A 10,042-nucleotide genomic window follows, 5' to 3' on the forward strand; every position below is an offset into this window, starting at 1 on the left:
GTTATCACTAAAAATTTCCACACAATAACTGACAATAAATGTTTAAAGAGATGTGCAAAGTAACTGAAATTGACTGTTTTGAGTTTTGACAGCTAAAATTACCGAAAAGACATCTAGCGTTAGAAAAAAGAAACGTCCAAGTAACACTTTGTTTGAGCGCAAGAAGGGCCTGCTTTTGGAATTATTACACAGACTTTGAGTTTAACGCAAGTAGATTATTAGTAAATAATCTACGAAAATAAGTGAATTTTTTGTTACCTGGGCATAATCCCGTGGCGAGTGACTGCAGTTGTGTCACGAACGGACGGACGAAATTCCAAAAACATCGCAAATGTGAGCTTCATAATCCGCTGGCTCGATAGCGACCTCTACTGCATTCCTACCTCCTGTCTCCTCTACTACATTGATGCATTCTTTGCTAGATACCCACCTGGTGATAAGAAAAGTCTGGTTGTTAATTTTTACTTCAAAAAGATGTTGTACAAAGATTATCAACAAGAAATATGTCCAATGAAAGGTAGTGCTTATTGTGGTTATGTTGTTCAAATGAGTCGAAAAGTTGATGATGTTTTTGTCACCCAACACTTTAAGTCATACATTAACAGAAACACTATCCTTTCCAACCTTTTCCCTCAAGTGCCAACTCTGTGTTTGTTAACATTTTCTACTGAGCCATCTCTGAGCCGTTTTCAAATAAACCCTTGTGGCTTTTGTCTGTAATTCAGGTTTTTGCAATTGAGTCCTTGTCCATAAGGTAAATTAGAGAGCCCAAGCCCAACAAACATTCCAATTGTTGGAGATCTTTTGACAAAGCTGATTCTGGAAGCTTCTACAGTGGAATCGTGGATTAAGATTATGAAAGCAAGTTCTCAAACGCCACTCACATGTTTGTCTTGGTCACCTCTGATTGTCGGAGCATCTTACTGATGCCAGTTGACAGTTTAACTGGATAATCAGGAAGCATGATGTTAGGACATTAAAATCCCTACAACCACATCCTAGAACCCACATACTCAAAAACAATTTGCTTAAGAACAACACCAGCTATATTTGAAAATGCATAACAAACATTTCACTGAATAACTTACACAATGAATTGAAAGGATTGCTTCCTAGTTCTGAAGGCTACCAATGGTCAATAGTGTATCCTTTGTTGATTTGTTTACACCAGCATGACATAAATACCACAAGCACAAGTGAAGTGAAACGACAAACGAATAATGATCAAATAGCCTAGCAGACAGACTGTTGGTTTGGCTCTACCACTACCAGACAAATAATGGCGGAAAAAAATGTGGCGTTGCCACACAATTTTGTGGGCTTGTGGCACAAAAAAAAAACACTTAAATCGCAGGATAACGTGAATACGTGTAATCAGAGCAGGGGTATGAAGAGAGAGAGAGTCTCTTCAGTCTTCATGCCCATGATCAGTCATAGAACCGGTTAGATGACTCTGGTGTAATGGGTAATCCGGTAATAACGATAATGGCAATGGTTGTGATGTGAGACAACCGAATGCGCGTGTTTCTCGATTAATAAAACTTGGATAGATGGCAGACAAGTGTCGGAAAGTCGGAACGGCATAGAAGAAACGAGCCGTTATGCACTAACAAGGACAAATGGACGACGTACTTATTCTAAATTTCTAAGCCAAGCGGAGAAGTCCTTCACAGGAACAGCTAGAGTTATCCGAAAATGTAGTTACCTTTTCAACATTAATTTGTTTTGTTTAACTAATTTGATTGAAAAATTGTGACGTTATTCGGTTATTGCTGTGTGTTCGGTTATTGTTGTCCGTTTATTTCATGAGGCCATTTACAGCTACATAAGTGAAATATTATAAACCCCAAATTCACGGTAGAATGTTGGTTTAATAAGATGTGCTTATTACAGATAAGAGAAACAATCACTAGACTCCCAATATCGATTGAATAGAGCAGTAACACTTTCTACGTGATTGTGACAAACATCGTCGAATAAAAGCTCGAATAAAAGAACAAAATATTTTTAAGGGAATTCAAAATATCGGTTGCCGTAGCAAATGCTTATTGATTTCCTCCTAACTTTTTTCATAGCGTATTAACTTGGATGTTGTAATAATATTATCACGAATAAAGTGCTGAAATTTGTGATGCATGAAAGGCCTAGTCTGTACTCGTTAAGTACTATAGTTCTCTACTCGTTATATCTCGTACTACTCCTAATGTACTAGTTAGTATATTACCCTTATCAATTTGAAGTGAACATGATCGCTTAGGATATAAATAGTTCATTTAATATAGGATACGGATTAAATTTATGTAAGGGTAGTTAGTTGTGCAACCCGTCAGGATTTTAAAATCTTATCGCCGCCACCCTTTGCCAAAACTACATTTCTTGTCAGATTCCTTTTTTAGGAAAATTATTATTTCTGCTAAAAATGTTAGGATGGACATTGCGCATCCAACAGCTAAAACAGCAAATGCCCCTGTCAAATTGGTCAAAGATAATCGCACCAGTGGTTTTTTCTCGTTCTTATTTTGACCACCGTTGTCTTTGTCGTCATAGCAAGGCTTAGAATCTGGCTCGTACCAATTCTGCCAAAATGACGTTAACCCTACATCGAAAAGGCGTGCGGTTCTGTCAAAGAAACAAAAGACTGCAAGTTAACAGACTCGTATAATATAGAATTTATCTAATATCTATGTAAAGAGGCGTGTTGGCAACTTACCCTCGATTGAATTCCTCTCGATAAGGGCTGTTTTTAGCTAGTCCCCAACCAATAGCATGTTTCATAAACGGCGGTTCTCCAGCTATGGTCAGTTTGCACTGCCGCGTTTGCACGTAATCCTTTTTTATGGCGGCTTTTAATCCTATTACAGCCTATTCATTACGATGTATATTTTTTTAATGATAGACGTTAAAACTTATGCTTTTTCCCGATTTTGTCACTTACATTTAGGTAAACATAACGAGGAGGTAGCGATTTCACCAAATCGATGCATTGCTGAGTCGACAAACACCTCGAATTGGGATGCGCATTCAACTTGTCCTTCATTGTCTTGTACAATCCTTTTTCTGCCGTCTGAAAAGTGTTCAAAATCACAATGAATAAATATGTCACGACTGTACAGTGTACACCTATTAATTACTTTAAGAAGTATAAATAAACACACCGAAATGACAATATCGCCAGCAAACCCTTTATCGAGAACCAGGAGGATGCTGGAGTCGGACAGGACGTCATCAAAAGTATTGATAAGCGGTTGTGGGCGACCGGCCTCTGTTACGTAAGAAATCAGAACTCCATTGTAGACGTTGAGCAAAACCAGAGTCAGAAGACACCAAGCTCCTACGACTAGTCGGATCGGAGTGAACTTGTTCGATATGTACCCACCTGGTCAAATGGAAATTACATAATTTGCTCTGTATATGACCATTACAGACTTAGCCATCTTTAAATATTATTAGAAAATATTACTGAGACTCTTATTTACCTTGATTCAAAAGTGTTCCCACCACATACATGAAAATGCTTTCAGTCACCCTAACTGAAGGAAATGTTGAGGGATTATCTTGTTCGATGATAGATCGACCCTTCGATTGAAACAATCGATTGAAACACGATAGGATAGCAATTACGGACGCGAAAGCCAAAATCAACGCCATCCAAACCTGCACGATAACATTGAAGGTTTCTAAAGTGAAAAAATTAACAAACGCGCATAGCCGAGTCCACCATAAAAATTTATAGATAATGCAGGTTTTATTCTTATCAATATAACGAACCCAGAGCTGAAAGGGTTTGATGACGGCGTCGACGTTATTCTGTGAAACCTCGGGCATCGGGATAATAAAGGCTGTCTGTGAGTACATCCAAGGGTGAAGGAGTTCCAAAAGACGTAAACGTTCCGGTGTTTGCCGGATGACTGCGAGAATGAGATCACATTCCTAAATAAATACGCCAAATGCAACGAAAGATTTTTGAAAAATTGTGCGCGTTATTGAGCTCATAAATTGTATGTTCAATCAAATGATTCAACAATTAATTAAATAATAATTGAATGGGCCTTTTACGTACTCCTCTAGTTGCGTAGCTAATTATTCCAGGTAGATTCGGTCCTCCATCTTCCAGAGTAGTGACATTCACATCAAGGAGGGAGTAGCTAAAAATAATTATGTTACTCAATATTAAATCATTCATAACTAAGGAAACTCGTGGTAGGCAATAAAGTTGTAGCATTCATCATGTTCGCAATTTCAATTAGTCAGTTGAAAGGATTACCATTTACAGTAGATTACAACAGTATAAAAGTATCGTTCATTACTCAAATTTGTAACGACGAGATAGCCAATCCAGCATCAGAGCGGAAGCACCAATCGTCTGAATTACGTGGCCAGTCGCGTTTCTCAGAATCCTAAGTGATACCGGATACTTTTCCGTCAAATAAAAAAGAACATATTATTTTTACCGAAAATTTTATTATAACACGTTCTAGTCTTTTAGTTTACCTCTGATATGAGAGCCACAAGATGTTTTTTATATAATTTTGTCGAGTTCTTTGCCATTGCAGTGGTAGCGTAAGATGACAGAAATTGACACACAAATAAGCAGATGCAATAACTTACCAGCAATGGCTTCCCTATTTTAGCCATCATTACCGGAACCGGGAATAACCGCTATTGTCGAGACCATCGACTAACGACTAGGTTTTATAGCCAGCACTGCCAGCTAGTTTCATTACGTAGACCAGCTCGAGAATTAAAAATTGACGCCGCCAATTGCAATTCCTTATTCACTCCCTATAATGGTGGATCGTTGATATTCGTTTAACTTTTCCTGACTGCGCAGACTTTTCTTTTTGATCGAATTGGAATAGAGAAGAATTTTTCAACTTGTTGGAATAATCATTGAAGTATAAATACTATGTGTTGGACATTCGGTTCCATTAACGTATATAGCTGATAGACAGAGGGTGATCAAGTTGTGACTGACATCTGCAATGATGCAGCAAGGACGGTTGCTGTCCGTTTTCTTTACTGGATATTTAACTCCGTGACAAATTGACTTGTCCGTAGATGAATTGGTAGCTGATGGAGTAGACGATTATCTTTGTACTGTCGCTAGCAGTGGAAACAATGAATTTTCATTGTGAAAATCGTTTTTTGATGCCGTGGTGCTATATGGATGATAAATTGGTTTTTAAATATTGGCTCAGAATGTTCCGGAATCAAAACGAAAAACTAAAATTTAATTTAATCCGGTTGTCATGGTGATCGAGTCATATTAACTGTTTTCCGCTCATGGTAGATACTCAGTTACGTATTTAACATTACGTTAAGATCGTATTTTAGGATATAACCATAAATACCGTATGTGCTGGAAACGGATCGCAAAGACACACGTTGTTGCCGGGCGTAGTCCGACGAATACACACTTATTTTAATAGTAAACTATAGGCCTCTGTTACCAAGCTCCAATCCATATACTGCTTAAATGACGAAGAGAATCGACCACGGGAGATTGATCTGATGTATTTTTCAAATGGTTATTGGAGGCCCACCCCGACCTCTGCCTCTATTATTCGCCCAAAGAAATTGAAACGTCAAGATAAAAGGTACTGTTGTACACTTTAGGCTACTTCCATTTCTGATATGTTACGCTGTGCTGTGCACAAAGTAGTTACACGAAAGCTAACGCGGTGTTGTGTGGTTTACACAATCCATCTTGACCCATGACATCCTATACTTTGTTAACCTAAACGTTACAAATTTGAGAAAAAAGATTTTCTGAACGTTAGTTAAGTTGCGTTAAGTTACTCGAGGTGCTATCTCGAGGAAAAACGACAAATCAAAGTCAAATATAATGTCGAAACACAATTTTTCCCCTTTCCCCTTCGTACTTTGTCCGACTCGATTTACGTGTTTGTGTTTGTCTCTGGGCAACTGACTGAAATGAAAATGGCTCAATCCGGCCTCTTTGGTCCATTCGTCAGTCTGTTATTTGTTCTGAGTTGTTGGACTCGAATTTCGGCTGGCGCTACCCTTTCGTTGGAGGAAAAATTGCAACAATTAGAAACGACACTGCAAGCGACAGTCAATCAACTACAAGAAAAAGTCGTCCAGCTGGAAGAAAAAGTGGCTCAGGTTCAGGCCACAAATGTTCAACTGGAAGTCCAAATCCAACAAAATGTACCTAATCGCATTTTTATATTTCGCACTTCTTCCTCTGTCGGAAAGGCAATGAATTTGACGACGGGGAAATTCACAGTCCCGCGATCCGGAACTTATTTTTTCTCTTTCACGGCGCTGGCGAGTTTCCCACCATCCGTTCCCGAAGTGTTTTGCCTAGCCTATCTGTATTGGAATGGCGTTAAAACCGGGAGTGGTGGGGTCGAAGAGGCAAACACTGCCTACCTTCAATCAAGTCCGTTTAGCGTACATTCGACGCTGAAATTGAAATCGGGCGATGAAATTTGGATCCAGATTAATGAAATGTCAGACGAGACGATACTGTATAACGACGCTGGCGACTTATTGACTCAATTCACTGGGTGGATGTTGGACGAGGAGATTGTCGCCTCTCTTTGAGAATTTGAATTTTATTTTGTCGTATAACGACACAAATAAATTATAGAACGAAACTGGTAAAATTCTGGTATACTTGGAATAAACAGATGTTTCAATGAAAAAGATTTATTCATAGAATGCAGTGAAAAATAGAAGGTGAAAGTAAACCAAATTCCAACACGCAGGCACGCAGCACCAATAAAAATGTGCTGTTTATTTTGTCGGCGATTTTAGATTTATTCAAAAATAGAAGGTTGTTTCGGTGAAATAAGTAAACAAAATTCCAACACGCAGTTCGGCTTGCTGAATTAAAACCAGCAACACCTGGCCAATTCGTCCGTAGACGTGAACTTGGTTTCTCACCGAAAATATCGGCATCACAACTCGTGCGCATTCCTTACATTATCTATTATAAAGCAGTTTCCCTAATTGGAAATTATTTGGTTACACAATTGCTTGGCTTAAAATGTGGCGTCTAATATCGTTGGCATTAAGTTTCGTGTTTTACTTGTCGGCGATAAATCGTGGTGACGCTGCTCCAGTGACCAGTGTTGACGAAGCAGCGGTAAATACTGTTGTGTAAATTTCTACTTTCTTGTGTCCTGATCTTTGATTCGAACCTTTGAGACTTCTTTGCATTTAGCAAAATTGCTAAATGCAATTGAATCATGTTCGAGCGAAATGAAGCGAGACCCAGCCAGACCTGGTAACGAATATATTATTTTTGCTTTGATGCATGTCCATGTCGTCGTTTAGGGATACCTGACGAGGTTTGGCTATTTAGACCGTGGACACCAGAACTCCAGAACTCTTCCTATTCGGCAGTTAAATCAGCTAAATCTTTCAGTGATGCAATTAAAGATTTTCAATCCTTTGCTGGATTGAATAAAACGGGTACTACTATGATTATTGCATTAGATTCTACATTTGCCTTCAGGCCTATCATAAAAAGTCTATTAAAATAAAATAAAATAAAAAAAAAAATGGTTTACAGGTAAACTTGATACGGAGACGAAGAAATTGATGAATAAACCGCGTTGTGGTGTTCCGGATCGAGTTCGCCCTGGTTCTTCAAGCTCTCGCCAGAAACGATTCGCACTTCAAGGCAGGAATATGCAATAATATTACAAAAAGCCTTTGATCTTATACATATTGTTAATTTTTATAATTGCCGATAATTGCATCGGAACAGGGAGCAAGTGGCCTAAGAAACAATTGACTTATAAAATTAAGAAATACACGACGGATATGAGCAAATCCGACGTGGACCGTGAGATCGCCAGAGCCTTTCAGATGTGGGCGGACGTGACCGATTTGACCTTCGTCCATATCAATCAATCGGCTAACGTCGACATCGAAATCCTGTAACTAACTGATTGACTCATTTAATGAAATAATCTCCCATTTACCTTGATTTAAAAGAAGAAAAAAAATTACGACAAAGAGTATTCATCTTGCACAATTTGATAATTTTTTTGACCGATTGTTTGATTCAGTTTTGCGTCTGGAGAACATGGTGATTGCCCACCCTTCAATGATGGCCCGGGTGGCGTATTAGCTCATGCTGCCTTTCCTAAACAAGGAGGTGATACTCATTTTGACGAAAGCGAAACCTGGACTCTCAACTCTGATAAAGGTAAACCTCGGGTAAAACTTAGACTGTCATGTTCTTAATGCGTCCCTTTGTTAAACATCGGTTGATCTACAGTATTTCTATTCATCCTCACAGGGACTAATTTATTCCAGGTGGCTACTCACGAGTTCGGCCACTCTTTAGGGCTGGATCATGTCAACGTGAGCGCAGCTGTGATGTTTCCATATCACGAGTATAGTTCTGATTTCAAATTAGACAAGGACGACATTGAAGGCATTCAGGTACATTGCCCCAAGATTCAAATTCAATCGTTCAATTTACGCTTGAATTCAACCTAATTGAACACTCTTATGTTTATTATTTTAAATATGCTATTTAGAAACTGTACGGGATAAATCAGTTGGGGAAATTTTCGATCGAATTAAAAGGTATAGTTTATAAATGTAAATGCCTATGTAATCAACATTTTTAAAAAATATTGAATTATATACGCTCTTATAATTTTATTTGCAAATTCGAGTTTCTTTGACTTTGGCATAGAGGAAATTGTGAATGCTGACTTGAATTGAATTTTCAGGCACGGAAGATGAATTGGAGAAAGCGAAAAAAAAATGGAAAGCGGAACTCAAAGGTAAATCATTACTGTAATAGCAAAAAAAAAATTGCAAAACTAAATTATTCAAATAAAATTGGTTTTCTGTGATAGTGTAGCGATTTCACAATAAAGGAAATGTAATAGTTATAGTTTAAGCTACATTTTCTTCTGCAGTAAAAAATAATTGTTGTAATGTTTCTAACTACACTCAGGGACTAAACAGGAGTTGGAGACGGCAATTGCTGATTTAAGCTAAAAGTCGATAATTTAATACTAAATTTAAATGGTAAAATTAGAAATAGTTATTTATATGTGACACAAATTAAAATTAAAGAATTTGAATTTTCTCTTAGGAGCCACAACAAGTGAAATAGTTGACATTGGTAAAATGCCAACCTCCTGTACAGATCTTCAGAGAATGGGGCATAAACTGAGCGGATTCTTTCTGGTGAAAGGATCGAAGAAGATGGAGACTGTTTACTGCAACTTTTACTCTAATGGAAAAGGCATACGACGACTACGGCGAGTGTTCACATTTCCTAGTCTAACTCTTTTATTTGCAGATTTGCAGAAAAAAATCGGATACGCCGACGTCAAATCCGCACCCGTCCATTTCTACGTCCAGAGAAAAAATCATTACAACACAATTGGAACTCCGATTCCGTTCGAAGTGGCGCTGGTGAATGAGGGAAATGCCATGGATTTGGCATCGGGGAAGTTCACGGCACCGCGACGAGGAATCTATTTCTTTTCTTTCTCAGGAATAGCGGAGTTCCCAGAGAAATCTTCTTATTCTTATCTCAAGCTTGTTTTTTATTTGAATGGTTCGATCATTGGGAACCTTTGGATTGAAGAGAGCACTCAAGTTTATCAACGAAGTCCTGATTCCCTCCAGTTTACGCTCAGTATGAAACCGGGGGATCAAGTTTGGGTGGAAATTTTAGTGCTGACAGACAGAGTTTACCTGTATGGAAATAAAGACACCTTCACCCATTTCACTGGTTTTATGCTGGAGGAGGAAATTGTCGCCTCTCTTTGAGATTTTGTGGTCATTATCCGAAATGCACCAAATGATAATCAACCGACAGTCACCATGAAATTGAATTTTTTTTCCACGCTTACATAATCGGAGATGCAAAAAATCTATTCGATTCCAATTGATTAAAGGGTGGGGCATTATCCAAAATGTAGATAAACTTAATGCACATTAAAATTACGTCTTTATCCGCAATAATGTAGAGTTTGAATGCAAGAATTTAAAAATACATGCATCATTTGATTGTTCCAAAATTAAGAAAAATTAA

At 38.1% G+C, this 10,042-nt stretch overlaps 3 protein-coding genes across 3 annotated transcripts; 2 read left to right on the plus strand and 1 right to left on the minus strand.

Annotated features, from left to right (window-relative positions):
• Nucleotides 1–1,769: 1,769 nt before the first annotated feature.
• LOC124204081 (ionotropic receptor 93a-like) lies at nucleotides 1,770–5,859 on the minus strand. Its single transcript, XM_046601091.1, has 9 exons — nucleotides 4,492–5,859; nucleotides 4,308–4,414; nucleotides 4,061–4,145; nucleotides 3,769–3,930; nucleotides 3,477–3,654; nucleotides 3,156–3,376; nucleotides 2,936–3,064; nucleotides 2,711–2,862; nucleotides 1,770–2,619 (listed from the first exon to the last, which is right to left on the minus strand). The coding sequence occupies exons 1-9, from the start codon at nucleotides 4,636–4,638 to the stop codon at nucleotides 2,343–2,345; spliced, it is 1,458 nt and encodes a 485-aa protein (XP_046457047.1). The 5' UTR covers nucleotides 4,639–5,859; the 3' UTR covers nucleotides 1,770–2,342.
• An 81-nt stretch (nucleotides 5,860–5,940) lies between these two features.
• On the plus strand, nucleotides 5,941–6,570 carry LOC124203527 (complement C1q tumor necrosis factor-related protein 3-like). The gene has a single exon (XM_046600201.1). The coding sequence runs from the start codon at nucleotides 5,941–5,943 to the stop codon at nucleotides 6,568–6,570; it is 630 nt and encodes a 209-aa protein (XP_046456157.1).
• A 781-nt stretch (nucleotides 6,571–7,351) lies between these two features.
• On the plus strand, nucleotides 7,352–10,028 carry LOC124204084 (metalloendoproteinase 5-MMP-like). The gene is made up of 9 exons (XM_046601095.1): nucleotides 7,352–7,443; nucleotides 7,544–7,654; nucleotides 7,742–7,913; nucleotides 8,046–8,185; nucleotides 8,279–8,424; nucleotides 8,523–8,571; nucleotides 8,721–8,774; nucleotides 9,092–9,244; nucleotides 9,302–10,028. Exons 2-9 carry the CDS (start codon nucleotides 7,573–7,575, stop codon nucleotides 9,775–9,777), a joined length of 1,272 nt encoding a protein of 423 aa, XP_046457051.1. The 5' UTR covers nucleotides 7,352–7,443; nucleotides 7,544–7,572; the 3' UTR covers nucleotides 9,778–10,028.
• Nucleotides 10,029–10,042: the final 14 nt, after the last annotated feature.

Source organism: Daphnia pulex, chromosome 10 (assembly GCF_021134715.1).
Source record: "Daphnia pulex isolate KAP4 chromosome 10, ASM2113471v1".
In the NCBI taxonomy this organism is placed as follows: Eukaryota; Metazoa; Arthropoda; class Branchiopoda; order Diplostraca; family Daphniidae; genus Daphnia; species Daphnia pulex.